The sequence below is a fragment of the Chiloscyllium punctatum genome, chromosome 31 (genome assembly GCF_047496795.1).
Source record: "Chiloscyllium punctatum isolate Juve2018m chromosome 31, sChiPun1.3, whole genome shotgun sequence".
In the NCBI taxonomy this organism is placed as follows: Eukaryota; Metazoa; Chordata; class Chondrichthyes; order Orectolobiformes; family Hemiscylliidae; genus Chiloscyllium; species Chiloscyllium punctatum.
The window spans coordinates 76737570-76757006 of record NC_092769.1 but is presented as its reverse complement, the minus strand read 5'-3'; the positions used below and the strand labels follow the sequence as shown (position 1 = coordinate 76757006).

At 52.4% G+C, this 19437-nt stretch overlaps 2 protein-coding genes across 2 annotated transcripts in view; one reads left to right on the top strand and one right to left on the bottom strand.

The window, feature by feature from the left end:
* Positions 1-367: 367 nt before the first annotated feature.
* On the top strand, positions 368-4899 carry LOC140457193 (phospholipase A and acyltransferase 3-like; the record flags this gene model as incomplete). Its single annotated transcript, XM_072551254.1, has 5 exons — positions 368-435; positions 540-741; positions 985-1090; positions 3644-3912; positions 4786-4899. Coding segments are annotated over 5 exons (714 nt in total), but the record flags the coding sequence as incomplete, so codon positions are not given.
* A 2825-nt stretch (positions 4900-7724) lies between these two features.
* The window catches only part of LOC140457192 (phosphofurin acidic cluster sorting protein 1-like), a 48780-nt gene continuing 37067 nt past the window's right edge, over positions 7725-19437 (bottom strand). Inside the window, exon 5 of the mRNA XM_072551253.1 lies at positions 7725-7811. Within this exon, the coding sequence (XP_072407354.1) occupies positions 7725-7811 (87 nt within the window). The remainder of the gene's footprint in view (positions 7812-19437) is intronic.

The following is a 19437-nucleotide window of genomic DNA, read 5'->3' as shown; positions in this document are numbered from 1 at the left end:
TTATCTGGCATTGTATTATCCAAATTTTGGATTAACCAGTAAGATCCCGATGCTCGGCTAAACTGTATTATCCGGCATTTGATTATTCGAACATTTGTGCCGTTTGGATAATCGAGATTTCTCTGTATCTGGAGACATCCCCTGGGATCCAGGAAACACGCTGTAATGATAGTAATTCCTGACGACCAAGGGGATGAAAGATTATCGTGGACAGGTGGGAGATACAGGAATATGGGAGTTGGAGTTAAAATCAGACCAGCGGTGATCTTACTGAGGGGCACAGCGTCCTTCTCTTGATCCTTTCTTAGAAACAGAAAGTTCAGAGCCTCGGTTTGGCCATTTGTAAATTGTTGTTTACTGAACTTCTTGTCTCCAGCCTCTCTATCTCTGGAACATTGCCAAGGATTCCTCTGGGCATTCTGCTCCTGCAATTAGGTTCTCTGTGTTTGTGATGTAAATCTCAGAAATAAATGAAACAATCTCCAGTGAAACTGTCACGTCAATTTGTGAAATTTTGTTTATGGAAATTTATTTTTCAGAAATATAACAACAAGAGTGCTCTTCTCTGGATTCTCAAGTTTCACAAGTGGGTGGTATTTGGAATATGGCAATCTCATTCAGCTGAGAATCTCAGAAACCCGACTAGTTTCAGTTCGAATTAGTCATGGAGCAGATGTCGAGGTGGACCAGTCATTGAAACAGAGTGGCTCCAAGACCAGATCAGAGACTGGGAATCCTGGAGTGAGTAACTCACCTCCTGTCTCCCGAAAGCATGTCCACCATTGACAAGGTACAAGTCGGGAGTGTGATCGCAGAGTAGAATGGTAGAATCAATGTGACAGTACCTCCTGGTTAGGTGACTGGATGATGATTACATTACTGTTGTTATTCTGTATCCAAATCATGAGAAGCAGGAAACTGTTCAATCCACAGACCATTACATGGTGGCATTGATTTCTAACATAAAACATGTCTTTGTTCCAGCAATCTGTTGACCCCAAACCTGGAGATTTGATTGAGATAACCCGAGATATTTGTTCACACTGGGCCATCTACATTGGGGACGGATATGTCATCCACTTAACTTCAGGTAAAAGTGACAAGATCTTCCCACCTGCTCCTGCCCCACTTTGCTAATTGATGTTCCTTTCTCTGGATTACTTGCATGTTGTCCTTCAGCACCAGCCTGAACCTGGCCACTGTCTCCAAAATGTTTCCCCACTGACTCCTGACCCAATTGGGCAGCTCATTACCAAGGACCAGGTCCAACAATACATCACTCCTTGATGGGCTGGACACATACTGCTGGAGAAATCACTCCCAATCCAGGAACATTTGCCCTTCGCTGCCCCTCACACTGCCAGTATCCCACTATATGTTTAATTAATTGAAGTAGCCCTTTATAACTGCTCTGGAATGCAGGCTTTTTGGTTTAATATCCCGGCAGATTGTTCTTCAAACATGCTTTTCCACCACTCTGAGCAATGTAACTGTCCCCTCTGTATTCCATAGCTCTCACCAAATTGACTCCATCCTTCAAAGCTGTGAGACATCCGCTTTCTCCAGACCTCCTTGAGCCACACAGTTCCCCTTCCTCCTTTCCTGAACACCTTATACCCAGCGAGACGGAATACCCAGTGCGGCTCTTCCGTTAGCTAGCTCTCCGTCACCATCACAACATCATAATGCCACATTGCTATCTGTGCCTGGGACTCCCTGATCTGATTGACCATACTCCCTGCATTTACAGACATGCAGCTGAACTCAGTTTGGAACTTTCTTCCTTTCTCCCCTTTTTCTGTCACCTTCCTGTGTTTTTTTATACCAGTGCCAGCTGTATTCCTAAGGATTTTGTCAGCCCTGCTATTAACCTTCTCTCTTGGATTCTGGTCTTCATTGCCCTCTGGAATGACAAAGCAAGACACTCAGTACAAAGGCACCAAGAGCCAGGGAATACACTTTAGGCCAACCAGCTGGGTGGGTGGGTGGGGGGTGGGTGGGGGGGAGGTTGTGACCCACTCCGATTCTTTTGAAGACAGCCATATTTGGGCTTCTTCTCCAGGAAGTGAAGCAAACCTGGAGAAACCATTCCTCTCTTCTGGCTCTGCCCAGGTCTGTCTCTGCTCTCTCCCTGCTCCTTGGAAATGACCAGGACCAAGTGGGTCAGGAGTCAGTGGGGAAACATTTAGGAGACAGCAGTCACTGTATGATCAGGTTCAGGATGGTACTGGAGAATGACATGCAACAATCCAGAGAAAAAAAAAACATCAGTTAGCAGAGAACTGACTTCAGTGGGGCAAAAACACGACAAGATTCTGTGGAATGTCAGCAAGATCAGGAACTGAACAGTGGGCCACCCTCAAAGAGCAGATGGCTTGTGATTCTCAGTCAACCCCAGGAGTCACATATAGGCCAGACCAGGTAAAGATGTCAGATTTCCCTCCCTGAAGGATATTAGTAACACAGATGGGCTGCTATTAAACTAGCTTCTTATTCTACCTGTGTGCAATTCTGGTCTCCTTCCTATCGGAAAGATGTTGTGAAACTTGAAAGGGTTTAGAAAAGATTTACAAGGATGTTGCCAGGGTTGGAGGATCTGAGCTACAGGGAGAGGCTGAACAGGCTGGGGCTGTTTTCCCTGGAGCGTCGGAGGCTGAGGGGTGACCTTATAGAGGTTTACAAAATTATGAGGGACATGGATAGGGTAAATAGACAAAGTCTTTTCCCTGGGGCTGGGGAGTCCAGAACTAGAGGGGTATAGGTTTAGGGTGAGAGGGGAAAGATATAAAAGAGACCTAAGGGGCAACTTTTTCACACAGAGGGTGGTACGTGTATGGAATGAGCTGCCAGAGGATGGGGTGGAGGCTAGTACAATTGCAACATTTAAGAGGCATTTGGATGGGTATATGAATAGGAAGGGTTTGGAGGGATATGGGCTGGGTGCTGGCAGGTGGGACTAGAGTGGGTTGGGATATCTGGGTCAGCATGGACGGGTTGGACCGAAGGGTCTGTTTCCATGATGTACATCTCTGTGACTCGAATTGAAAGTTTACCATCTGCTTTAGTGGGATTCATACTGATGTCCAGAGACTATTAACCTGGGCCATTGACATTACCATGACACCACCACATTCCAGAATTCCAAAGTTTGATGGCAAAATGTCTCAGTGTTGGTGGAGGAAGAGGGACACCAGGAATCTGGGCTCAGATCAGTGTCTCACTATAATTACCCCCTCCCTCCAATGGGAACATAGCAGCACCACCCAATGGTGAAAGGTTGTAATTACAGTGTGATGCCAGCACAGACAGTCTGTGTTGTAAATCATTGAGTATGGACACAGTTCAGCCTCATCGTTAAGTGCGACCACCAGAAAAGGATGTTAAAAACTGTCTTAAACCCTCTGTGAGCAAAGCTGACCTCAGCTCTCTGAACGGAATAACTCTCACTGTCCTTTCATTGCTCTCTGATACTCCCAGAGACATTTAGTCTTCAAGCTGCCAGAGAGTTTTCCCTTGTATCGAAAAGAGGGTTTTTAATCAGTCCCAGACACACATCTATCTAACCAGGTTCCATTTCGTTATGTGTAAAAGCCCTGAACATTCTAACACTCACAATTAATTGCTCTTTGTATATATTCACTAGATGGACAATCTGATTCAGCATCAGTGTTTGCATTCTCAAGCTCAGCGGCCTATGCTGTAGTTAAAAAAGAGCTTCTCATTGATGTTGCTGGAAGGAATCACTACAAAGTCAACAACAAGTCTGATGCCATATGGAATCCTTTACCTGTTAACGATATATTAAAAAATGCTGAAGCTCGGGTTGGGGAGAGAAGGAATTACTATATAACTAAAGCAAATTGTGAACACTTCGTCAATGAGCTTCGATACGGAAAATCTGTATCATATCAGGTGAGTGGATTCCACGATCCACAGGTTATTATAAAGTGGGGATCTATCGCGTCCTTCATCTCCCAGTCAGAGATCTCACCAAGTGTGTGAGACACTGAGACAAGGAGGGGAAAATATTCTTAAGGCCTGTGGGAATTGTGATTTGGGATCTTCCTGTGCTGGGTCCCATTAAGGAGGACAGCCTTTGTCCTGCCTCCTCATTTAACCAGATTGCAGCTTGGAACCGGGGACTGGTAGAAGCAAAAAAAAACCCAGTGAGCAGCTGAGAGGTCAGAGAGAGGTCCCTCAAGTTTGTGGATAATCCTCCATCTCCTATTGGACACAGTGAGAACCAATGGGAGGGAAGAGTAGAATGACTGGGAGAGTCACACCTGCCACCCTTGGGTCTGTTGGGGAGATAGTGCCCTTCGTCATTCGGCCAGGAGACTGTGCCATCGCTGAGAACATTGAGGAGAACATGAGGTTCCTGCCTTAAACCCCACAGCTCCCAGGGTAGGTCATCCTGCCACAACATTCCCAGTGGACCCCAGTGAAAAGTAGCAGCTCCCAGCTGTGTGTGGATGTGGGTTTGGATAAAGATATTGTGAAAAGTTATGGCTGATGTTTTTACAACAGGCCCTTGGTGGGTGGATTGGCATGGAACATCTCAAATGGATCTGGATGTGGGGAATGGTGCCCCCTGCTGGGTGGGACTTGGATATTCCAGAGAATGGGAATGGAGTCTGGGGCACTTGTTCACCAGATGGGGATTGGGAAGGTCACTTGGAGTCATGCCCTCAGTGACTGGCCAGAGGGAATAAAGCTGGGATTCCCTGAGCTACTGGAAATACCTTCAGTGTTTCTGTCTCTCACTGATGTAATCTCACCCCACAGGTCCTTTGTGTTGCTCTTGGTGTTATTGTTGGACTTATTGGATTTGGTATTGAAGCTGCTGGTGTTTGATTTGCAAAATCTCGATCATTTGAAGGGCGTTTAATAAATCAGGACGTGTTGAACAACTGTGTGGATCTGTTCTGTTCCATGTCACAATTTTACACTGGGTTGAAGGTTATTACAGTTTCACCTGACCTGCACCAGGTGGAGTGTTTTCAAAGGGAAACATTTTCTTTCAGAGTCTCTCCATTCACTCTCAGTGTTACACAGAGAAGGACTGAAGGATAAAGTGAGGAACAGGGAAGGGGAATCCTCACCAATACTTACTCACAATGAAACTAACAGACACCGGCAGACAGGGAGGATCAGGAAAGAAATGAAAGAGAAACCAACAGAGTTTCGATCAGACACCAGGAAACATTCCATAGGAAGGAATGCTGTCTCACAGAACAAAATTCCTGAAGCAGAATAGGCAAATCTCAGATGGGATGTACACAGGAAACGGTGGAAGTGCTCAGCAGTTATAACAGCATCTGGGGACAGTTCTGGTTGTAACACAAATTACTAGAGTTTTGACGGGTCAGCAGGGGGTTTGTACCGATACCAACTGATACACTGTAAAGATGTTTCAAAGCAAAGCCTTCTCAGAATGGTACGGGAGGCCATTCAGCCCATTGAGCCTGTGCCAGTTCTTTGAAAGATCTCTCCAATTATTCCCACATCCCCCTGTCATCCACCGCACAGCCCTGGACATTTCCCCTCTTCCAGTTTCTATCCAATTCCCCTTCTGAACGTTCCCATTAAGTTGGGTTCAGGCACAATTGCCCTCAGCCGTGGTCCTGGACTGGGAGGTGCATGGCAACTGAGGCAGCTCAACAGCCACTTGTGACCAGAAAGTGAGGGGGGGGGGGGGGGGGGGAAACGAATTTTACACAGCACCCATCCCATTTACACCAACTTTGACTTCCAAAGCACCTGGTGATGGAACATCTAAAGACAGTATTAATGGTTCTTTCCTGAATTCAATACGAACCAAATGAACAAACAACACAAATAAAATTTATTCAGAATAATGATCTTATGACCATGACAGAGACATAGTTACAATGAGATCAAAGCTGCCTACTGAAAATTCAGAGGGTATGTGGCTGTTTGAAAGGACATGCAGGAAGGAAAGGGTGTCAGTTTGAGGGAAAGTATGATAACAGGAAAAGATCAGTCCGCATGGAGAATGTTAAATCAATGTGGTTGAATGTGAGGAATACCAATGGGGAGGAAAACACTGGTGGGAGTAAACTATACCCATCTCCTCTCCCCCATTGCACAATAGCTTATCACAAGGACAGAGAATAAATCAGGAGACGATGAGGGTATGCAAAATAGGCCACATTTTAATCTTTACGTAGATCCGGAGAATCAAATTGGCACAGGTAACCATGCGGGAGAATCCATCGCAGGTCCTTGGACAAGCTGGTATGGGTCCAACCAAGGATTAGGCTATTTGGGATCAGGTGATACAGAGCAAGAAAGGTTTAACAAGTGATCTCAGAGTGAAGGATTCCCCGGGAAACTGTGACCATACGTGGCAGAAGTTGGCATTCCGTTTGGGAGTGAGAAACTAGTGTCAGAAACAACTAATGTCAGCACTAAACTTAAAAGAAGGATAATAACAAAGGAATAATGGCACAGTTAATTGGAGTGAACTGGAAAGGGAGTTTAGCAGGAAATGTATTGATGAATGTTGGCAGACTTTTAAAAAATAGTTCATGACTCACACCAATGACATATTCTTGTGGGAAAGGAGGCTTCTAAGAAGGGACAAACTGTCCATAGTTATCCAAAGTTAAAAATCACACAACCACCTAATGAAGGAGCAGCGCTCCGAAAGCTAGTGCTTCCCAACAAAAACTTGTTGAACTATGACCTGGTGGTGTGTGACTTTTAACGTTGTCCACCCCTGTCCAACACCGGCACCTCCAAGTCATAGTTATCCAAGGAAGTTAATTTGAGCATCAAAATTGAAATAAAAGACACAAGATATGGAAATGATCGGTGGTAAACTAGAGAATTGAGAAAGTTTTAAAAACCAACAAAAGATGGCCAGGAAAGGAGAACGAAAGTTTGCAGGTGAACCAGCATGCAATATCAAAACTGACGACAAGAGCTTCTTAAAAATATGTTCAGAGGAAGAGATAGGCCAAAGTAAATCGAAATCCAAGAGAGAACGAGGGTGGGGAAAAATTAATAATGGGCAAGTAGAAATTGGCAGAGGGGTTAACTAAAAACTTTATCTCAGTCTTTACAGTAGATGATACTAACAGCATTTCAAATATACTGAATAATTAAGGGGCAAGAAATTGAGAGGAAATAAATGCAATAACATTTACCTGAGGAAAAGGTGCTTGGGAAACTAATTAGATTAGATTAGATTACTTACAGTGTGGAAACAGGCCCTTCGGCCCAACAAGTCCACACCGCCCCGCCGAAGCGCAACCCACCCATTCCCCTACATTTACCCCTTACCTAACACTACGGGCAATTTAGCGTGGCCAATTCACCTGACCCTGCACATCTTTGGAGTGTGGGAGGAAACCGGAGCACCCGGAGGAAACCCACGCAGACACGGGGAGAACGTGCAAACTCCACACAGTCAGTCGCCTGAGGTGGGAATTGAACCCCGGGTCTCAGGCGCTGTGAGGCAGCAGTGCTAACCACTGTGCCACCGTGCCGCCCACTAATGGGGCGAAAGATAAACAGGAACAAAGGGTGGAGAGTTGAAGTCAGAGATCTGTAGTTGGGATAATGTTATGACAGTAATAGGTTCAGCCAGGTGGACCGCATAGAATCTGAGTTTCCGAATTGGGGTTGTTAATCTGGTCCAATCAGGGAGCTCTGCCTAAAAGATTGACATACTTCCCCTCAGAGCAGGGAAGATTGAATCAGGAAGGGTTGTTGATGGAGTCAATGAAGAGAACCTGGTTCTTTTCCAAATTCTGTTTGATGAATGTCTCTGTGGTGACCTCCAGCTGCAAACATACACATACACATGTAAACACACTCACCCATAACATAATGTGGCAGAGCTGGTGTCAGACTGGGGTGGACAAAGTTAGAAATCATCCAACGCCAGGTTATAATCCCAACAGGTGTATTTGGAAGCACTAGCTTTCAGAGCACTGCTCCTTCATCAGGTGGGCAGTGGGGCAGGATCATAGAAACAAAATTTATAGTAAAAGATCAAAGTGTCATAGAGTCATAGAGATGTACAGCATGGAAACAGACCCTTCGGTCCAACCCGTCCATGCCAACCAGATATCCCAACCCAATCTAGTCCCACCTGCCAGCACCCGGCCCATATCCCTCCAAACCCTTCCTATTCATATACCCATCCAAATGCCTCTTAAATGTTATACTTGTACCAGCCTCCACCACTTTCTCTGGCAGCCCATTCCATCCATGTGTCGCACAACTGATGCGATGTATTGAACACACCTAGGTTGCTGTGAAGTCTTTAATCATTTAGAATGGGGATGCAGGTTTCAATGGATTAATATGTAAATCCCAGAACTTCTTTCAATGTCACAGCCCTGAGATAACTTAAGGTTTTATAAAAAGTCACAGCTCAGACACTGCATTAAAGGTGTGAGGTTAGTATCCCAACCTTGAGTCAGACTGGTTCTGTTTCCAAAGAAGGAATTTATAAAATGTCACATGGACTGACTGCCTACAGATTGTGTTCTTTTTGAACAAAATAGAGTGTATTTGCAAATATAAATCTGCAAATGAAAGTTCATCCATAGACTTATACAGTATATGTCATGTGTGTGAGAGAGAGTGGGTGTGTGAAAGAGAGAGAAAGCGTACGTGGGAGAGTGTGTGAGTATGTATGTTTGTGTGTGCATGAATGTGACAGAATATATGGCTGTGAGAGGGTGCGCGTGTGTGTATGAGAGAGTGCATGTGTATGAGAGAAGGTCTGTGTAAGTGTTTAAGAGTGTGTGTGTATGTATGTTTGTGTGTGCATGTGTTTGAGAGACTGTATAATGTAGTGGGGTTGCCTGTTGTGTGACATGAAACCAAGATCCCAGTTGAGGTCATCCTCATAGGTACTGAACGTAGCTATCAGCCTCTGCTCAGCCACTCTGCGTTGTTGCGTATCCCAAAGTCCACCTTGGAGGATGGTCACCCGAAGATCCAAGGCCGAATGTCCCTGACCGCTGCAGTGATTTAATTATCATAGAATTCCTACAGTGTGGAAACAGGCCCTTTGGCCCAACAAGTCCACACCGACCCTCCAATGAGTATCCCACCCAGACCCATTCCCCTATTACTCTAAATTTACCCCAGACTAATGCACCTAACCCACACATCCCTGAACACTATGGGCAATTTAGCATGGCCAACTCGCCTAAGCTGCATATTTTTGGACTAGCAAGTTTTGAGAAGATTTGTAGCTCAGGTTGAGGTTCTGGAAGTAGGTTTGCTGCCTGAGCTGGAAGGTTCATTTTCGGATGTTTCATCACCATACTCGGTAACATCTTCAGTGAGGCTCTGGATGAAGCACTGGTGGTGTAACCCACTTTCTATTTATATGCTTGGGTTTCCTTGGGTTGGTGTGTCATTTCCTGTTCTTTTTCTCAAGGGGTGGTAAATGGGATGCAAGTCAAGGTGTTTGTTGATAGATTTCCAGTTGAAATGCCATGCCTCTAGGAATTCTCGTGCATGTGTCTGTTTGGCTTGTCCTAGGATGGATGTGTTGTCCCAGTCGAAGTGATGCCCTTCCTCATCCGTATGTGAGGATACTAGTGAGAGTGGGTGTCATGTCTTTTTGTGGCTAGTTGGTGTTCATGTATCCTGGCGGCTAGTTTTCTACTTGTGTGTCCAATGTAGTTCTGTTTGTTACAGTTCTTGTAAGGTATTTTGAAATGAACCTTCCAGCTCAATGAGCAAACCTACATCCACATCTTTGGAGGAAACTAGAATACCCAGAGGAACCCACACAGATAATGTGCAAACTCCACACAGACAGTCGCCTGAGGCTGGAATCGAACCTGGGACCCTGGCACTGTGAGGCAGCAGTGCTAACCACTGAGCCACCGTGTTGCCCTCCCAGTGCTCCCTGACTGGGAGGGAACACCCCCGTCTCTTGATTGTTGTGCGATCTCCATTCACCTTCTGCTGTAGCATCTGCTTGGAGTAGCCAACGTACAAACCCCTGGGCACCCTTGCCTGCAGCATATGAGATAGACAATGTTGGCCGGGTCACATGGTGGGTGATGTCCCCACGTGTAATAGTGGTATCCGTGTCAACACTCTGACACGTCTTGTAGCATCTGTTGTGACAGGGTTGTATGGCGTTCTCCTGAAGGATGGGCAGTTTGCTGCGAACAACAATCTGTTTAAGATTTGGCGGTTGTTTCAAGGCAGGAAGTGGAAGTGTAGGGAAGGTCTTGGTGAGGTGCTCATCCTCATCAATGATATGTTGCAGGCAGTGAAGAACATGGCCTAGTTTCTCTGCTCCCAGGAAGTACTGGGCAACGAAGGGTACTCTAGCATTTGCATCTCGTGTCTGTCTTTTGAGAAGGTTTCACGCTGTAGCACGTCGGAACTGATGATCCGTGAGTTGAGCATTGTACCCTGTTTTTATGAGGGTGTCCTTCAGCACCTTCAGGTGTCAATAGACAATAGACAATAGATGCAGGAGTAGGCCATTCAGCCCTTCGAGCCTGCACCGCCATTCAATATGATCATGGCTGATCATTCCCAATCAGTGTCCTTCGCGTTCCTCCTCATCTCAACTGATCCTGTGGTTGCACAGGGTTTGTCCGTAGGGGATGGCTGCTTTAATATGTTTTGGGTGGAAGCTGGAGAAGTGTAGCATCGTGAGGTTATCTGTGGGCTTGCAGTAGAGTGAGGTACTGAGGTGCCCATCCTTGATGGAGATGCATGTGTCCAAAAAGGAGACAGATACTAAAGAGCAGTCCATGGCAAGTCTGATGGTGGGATGAAACTTGTTGATATCACTGTGCAGTTGTTTCAGTGACCCCTCGCTGTGGGTCCAGAGGAAGAACATGTCATCAGTGTATCTGGTGCACAGCATTGGTTGGAGGTCCTGTGCAGCAAAGAAGTCTCGTTCGGACCTGTGCATGAAAATGTTGGCATTTTGGGGTGAGGCTTTGGTCCCCATGGTGTGGCATGTGTCTGAAGAACTGGTTGTCAACGGTGAAGATGTTGTGGTCGAGGCTGAAGCAGGTGAGTTGTAGGACGGTGCTTGGAGATCGGTAGTTGTTGGTGTTGAGTACTGAGGCTGTTGCCACGGATACCACCGTTGTGGGGGATGCTGGTGTAGAGTGATTGTGATGAGGAATGTTCCCAGTTCGACTGGTCTGTGAGTTGTCCGTGATTGGTTATCAGCTGTATGACATTTTGATCTTTTACCATAAGTTCTATGTCCTATGATCCTGTCCCACTGGCTACCTGACGAAGGAACAATACTCTGAAATCTAGTGCTTCCAAATAAACCTGTGGACTATAACCTGGTGTTCTGTGATTTGTAACTGAATTCATCACACACACACTTGCTCACACACACACACGGACATGTACACTTACACACATTGTTTCCCTTCAGTCTGGCTGGGTCACAATCCTGGGATTCCCTTCCTAAAGGTCATTGTGGGTCTACCCACAGCACATGGACTACAGTGATTCAAAAAGGTAGCTCACTCTCACCTTCTCAAGAGGCAACTAGGAACGGGTCAATAAATACTGGAACAGCCAGTGATGTCCACATCCCACAACAGAATTTAATAAAATATGGTCTCTCACATACATCCTTCTTCATGACTCTCACACGCACAGCCAAGTGTGCACGCACGCATACACACTCAACAAACACCACCACCCCCACACACACACTCAACAAACACCACCACCCCCCCACACACACTCACAAACACCACCCCCCCCACACAAACACCCCCCCCCACACACACACACAAACACCCCCACACACACTCACAAACCCCCCCCCACACACACTCACAAACACCACCCCCCCCCACACACACTCACAAACACCCCCCCCCACACACACACACACAAACACCACCCCCACACACACACTCACAAACACCCCCCCCACACACACTCACAAACACCCCCCCCCCACACACACTCACAAACACCACCCCCCCCCACACACACTCACAAACACCCCCCCCCCACACACACACACACAAACACCACCCCCACACACACACTCACAAACACCCCCCCCCACCACACTCACAAACACCCCCCACACACACACACAAACACCCCCCCCCCCACACACACACAAACACCCCCCCCACACACACACACAAACACCCCCCCCACACACACACACACACCCCCCCCACACACACACAACACCACACACCCCCACACACACACTCACAAACACCACCACCCCCCCACACACTCACAAACACCCACCCCCCCCCACACACTCACAAACACCCACCCCCCCCACACACTCACAAACACCACCCCCCCCCACACAAACACCCCCCCCCCCACACACACACACAAACACCCCCCCACACACACACTCACAAACACCACCCCCCCCACACACTCACAACACCACCCCCCCCACACAAACACCCCCCCCACACACACACACAAACACCCCCACACACACTCACAAACACCACCCCCCCCACACACACACAAACACCCCCCCACACACACACACAAACACCCCCCCACACACACACACAAACACCCCCCCACACACACACAAACACCACACACCCCCCACACACACACTCACAAACACCACCCCACACACACACTCACAAACACCACCACCCCCACACACACACTCAACAAACACCACCCCCACACACACTCACAAACACCACCCCACACACACACACTCACAAACACCACCCCACACACACACACTCACAAACACCACCACCCCCACACACACTCACAAACACCACCCCCCACACACACACAAACACCCCCCCCACACACACTCACAAACACCACCCCCCACACACACTCACAAACACCACCCCACACACACACACTCACAAACACCACCACCCCCCCCACACACACACAAACACCCCCCCCACACACACACAAACACCACCCCCACACACACACAAACACCACACACCCCACACACACACACAAACACCCCCCCCACACACACACAAACACCCCCCCACACACACACAAACACCCCCCACACACACACAAACACCACACCCCCCCACACACACCACAAACACCCCCCCACACACACACACAAACACCCCCCCACACACACACAAACACCCCCCCACACACACACAAACACCCCCCCCACACACACACAAACCACCCCCCACACACACACAAACACCACCCCCCCGCACACCCACAAACACACCCCCCCCACACCCACAAACACCCCCCACACACACACACAAACACCCCCCCACACACACACAAACACCCCCCCACACACACACAAACACCCCCCACACACACACAAACACCACCCCCCCCCCACACCCCACAACACACCCCCCCCACACCCACAAACACCCCCCACACACACACACACACACCCCCCCCACACACACACAAACACCCCCCCACACACACACACACAAACACCCCCCCCACACACACACAAACACCCCCCCACACACACCCACCACCACCCCCCCCCCACACCCCACAACACACCCCCCCCACACACACAAACACCACCCCCCCCCCACACACACAAACACCCCCCCCACACACACACAACACCCCCCCCACACACACTCACAAACACCACCCCCCCCCCACACACACACACAAACACCCCCCCCACACACACTCACAACACCACCCCCCCCCACACACACACACAAACACCCCCCCCACACACACACACACACCCCCCCACACACACCACACACACCCCCCCCCCCCACACACCACACACACACCACACCCCCCCCCACACACACACAACACCCCCCCACACACACTCACAAACACCACCCCCCCACACCCACACACAACACCCCCCCCACACACACACAAACACCCCCCCCACACACACTCACAAACACCACCCCCCCACACACACACACAACACCCCCCCACACACACACAAACACCCCCCCCACACACCACCCACACACCACACCCCCCCCCACACACACACACACCACCCCCCCCACACACACCCACAACACCACCCCCCCCCCACACACACACACAACACCCCCCCCCACCACACACCACACCACCACCCCCCCCACACACACTCACACACACCACCCCCCCCCCCACACACACCACACACACCACCCCCCCCCCACACACACTCACACACACCACCCCCCCCCACACACACACACCAACACCCCCCCCACACACACCCCACACACACCACCCCCCCCCCCACCCACACACACACCACCCCCCCCCCACACACCACACACCACCCCCCCCCCACACACCACAACACCCCCCCCACACACACCCACACCACCCCCCCCCCCACACACACCACAAACACCACCCCCCCACACACCCACAACACCCCCCCCCCCCACACACACACCACCCCCCCCACACACACTCACCAACACCACCCCCCCCACACACACACACACACACCACCCCCCCCCCCCCCACCCACACCCACAAACACCACCCCCCCCCACACACACACACACCCCCCCCCCCCACACACACACAAACACCCCCCCCCACCACACACACACACACCCCCCCCCACACACACCCAACCACCCCCCCCCCCACACACAACACCCCCCCCCACACACACCACACACCCCCCCCCCCACACACACACACAAACACCCCCCCACACACACTCACAAACACCACCCCCCCCCACACACACAACACCACACCCCCCCCCCCACACACACCACAAACACCACCCCCCCCACACCACACACTCACACCACCACCCCCCCCACACACACACACAAACACCCCCCCCACACACACACACACACCCCCCCCCCACACACACCAACACCCCCCCCACACACACCACAACACCCCCCCCCCCCCCACACACACAAACACCACCCCCCCCCCACACACCACACCACACCCACCACCCCCCACACCCCCCACCACACACCCCCCCCACCCACACACACCACAACACCCCCCCCACACACACACACCCCCACACACCCACCACCCCACCCACACACACCACACCCCACCCCCCCCCCCACACACACACCCCCCCCACACCACACCCCCCCCACACACACACCACACACCACCCCCACACACACCCACACCACCCCCCCCCCCACACACCCCACAAACACCACCCCACACACACACACTCACAAACACCACCCCCCCCCCACACACACACCACAAACACCCCCCCCCACACACACACCACACCCCCCCCCCACACACACACAAACACCCCCCCCACACACACACACAAACACCCCCCCCCCACACACACACAAACACCCCCCCCACACACACCCACAAACACCACCCCCCCCCACACTCACAACACCCCCCCCCCACACACACACCACCCCCCCCCCACACACACACACACCCCCCCCCACACACACCACACCACCCCCCCCCCCACACACCCACACCCCCCCCCCACACACACCCACACACCCCCCCCCACACACACACCACACACCCCCCCACACACACACCCCACACACCCCCCCACACACACCCACAACACCCCCCCCCACACACACACCCACAACACCACCCCCCCCCACACCCCCCCCACACACCCCCCCCCCACACACTCACAAACACCCCCCCCCACACACACACTCACAAACACCCCCCCCACACCCACACACACACCCCCCCCACACACACCCACAAACACCCCCCCCCCCCCCCACACACACCACAAACACCACCCCCCCACACACACACAAACACCCCCCCACACACCCACCAACACCACCCCCCCCACACACACACACACCCCCCCCACACACCACACACCACAACACCACCCCACACACACACACACAACACCCCCCCACACACACTCACAAACACCACCCCCCCCACACACTCACAAACACCCCCCCCACACACTCACAAACACCACCCCCCCCCACACACTCACAAACACCACCCCCCCCACACACACACTCACAAACACCACCCCCCCCACACACACACAAACACCCCCCCCACACACACACACAAACACCACCCCCCCCACACACACACACACCCCCCCCCCCACACACACACCACAAACACCCCCCCCCCACACACACACACAACACCCCCCCCCACACACACTCACAAACACCCCCCCCCACACACTCAACAAACACCCCCCCACACACACACACACAACACCCCCCACACACACTCACAAACACCACCCCCCCACACACACACACAAACACCCCCCCCACACACACACACAAACACCACCCCCCCCACACACACACAAACACCCCCCCCACACACACTCAACAAACACCACCCCCCCACACACACACACACAAACACCCCCCCACACACACACACAAACACCACCCCCCCACACACACACACAAACACCACCCCCCCACACACACACACAACACCCCCCCCCACACACACACACAAACACCCCCCCACCACACACACACAACCACCACCCCCCCCACACACACACAAACACCCCCCCCACACACACTCAACAAACACCACCCCCCCACACACACACACAAACACCCCCCCACACACACACACAAACACCACCCCCCCACACACACACACAAACACCCCCCCCACACACACACACAAACACCCCCCCCACACACACACAAACACCCCCCCCCCCACACACTCACAAACACCCCCCCCCACACACACAAACACCCCCCCCACACACACTCAACAAACACCCCCCCCACACACACACAAACACCCCCCCCCCACACACTCACACACACCCCCCCCACACACACACCACACCCCCCCACACACACACACTCACAAACACCACCCCCACACACACACACACAAACACCCCCCACACACACTCACAAACACCACCCCCCCCACACACACACAACACCCCCCCCCCCACACACTCACAAACACCCCCCCCCCCCCACACACACACACAACACCACCCCCCCCACACACTCACAAACACACACCCCCCACACACTCACAAACACCACCCCCCACACACACTCACAAACACCACCCCCCCCCCACACACACACTCACAAACACCACCCCCCCCCACACACACTCACAAACACACCCCCACACACACACACTCACAAACACCACCCCCCCCACACACACACTCACAAACACCACCCCCCACACACACACAAACACCACCCCCCCCCACACACACACACTCACAAACACCACCCCCACACACACACACAAACACCACCCCCCACACACACACTCACAAACACCACCCCCCCACCCCCCCCACACACACACACTCACAACACCCCCCCCCACACACACACACAAACACCCCCCCCCCACACACACACACAAACACCACCCCCCCCACACACACTCACAAACACCACCCCCCCCCCACACACACTCACAACACCACCCCACCCCCCCCACACACACTCACAAACACCCACCCCCCCCCACACACACTCACAAACACCACCCCCACACACACACACTCACAAACACCACCCCCCCACACACACACTCACAAACACCACCCCCCCCACACACACACACAAACACCACCCCCCACACACACACACACACCCACAAACACCACCACCCCACCCCCCCCCACACACACACACTCACAAACACCACCCCCCCACACACACACAAACACCACCCCCCCCACACACACACTCACAAACACCACCCCCACACACACACAAACACCACCCCCCCCCCACACACACACACCACAAACACCACCACCCCCCCCCACACACACACTCACAAACACCACCCCCCCACCCCCCCCACACACACACACCACAAACACCACCCCCACACACACACAAACACCACCCCCCCCCCACACACACACACTCACAACACCACCACCCCCCCACACACACACTCACAAACACCACCCCCCACCCCCCCCACACACACACACACAAACACCACCCCCCACACACACTCACAAACACCACCCCCCCCACACACACTCACAAACACCACCCCCCCACCCCCCCCACACACACACTCACAAACACCACCCCCCCCCCCACACACACACAACACCCCCCACACACACACACTCACAAACACCACCACCCCCCCACACACACACTCACAACACCACCCCCCCACCCCCCCACACACACACACACAAACACCACCCCCCACACACACTCACAAACACCACCCCCCCCACACACACACACACAAACACCACCCCCCACACACTCACAAACACCACCCCCCCCCCACACACTCACAACACCACCCCCCCCCACACACACACTCACAAACACCACCCCCCCCACACACACACACTCACAAACACCACCCCCCCACACACACACAAACACCACCCCCCCCCACACACTCACAAACACCCCCCCCACACACACACTCACAAACACCACCCCCCCACACACACACACAAACACCACCCCCACCACACACACACAAACACCACCCCCACACACACACACACTCACAAACACCACCCCCCCCACACACACACTCACAAACACCACCCCCCCACACACACACACAAACACCACCCCCCACACACACACACAAACACCACCCCCACACACACACACAAACACCACCCCCCACACACACACTCACAAACACCACCCCCCCCACACACACTCACAAACACCCCCCCCACACACTCACAAACACCACCCCCCCCACACACACACAAACACCCCCCCCACACACACACAAACACCACCCCCCCCCCACACACTCACAAACACCACCCCCCCACACACTCACAAACACCCCCCCCACACACACACTCACAAACACCCCCCCACACACACACTCACAAACACCACCCCCCCACACACTCACAAACACCCCCCCCACACACACACAAACACCCCCCCCACACACACTCACAAACACCCCCCCCCACACACTCACAAACACCCCCCCCACACACACACAAACACCCCCCCACACACACACAAAACACCACCCCCACACACACTCACAAACACCACCCCCCACACACACACAAACACCCCCCCCACACACACTCACAAACACCACCCCCCCACACACTCACAAACACCCCCCCCACACACACACAAACACCCCCCCACACACACACAAAACACCCCCCCACACACACTCACAAACACCACCCCCACACACACACACACAAACACCACCCCCCCACACACACACTCACAAACACCCCCCCCACACACACACTCACAAACACCACCCCCCCCACACACACACAAACACCACCCCCCCCACACACATCACACAAACACCACCCCCCACACACACACAAACACCACCCCCCCACACACTCACACTCACAAACACCACCCCCCCCACACACACACAAACACCACCCCCCCCCACACACACACAAACACCACCCCCCCACACACTCACACTCACAAACTCCACCCCCCCACACACACA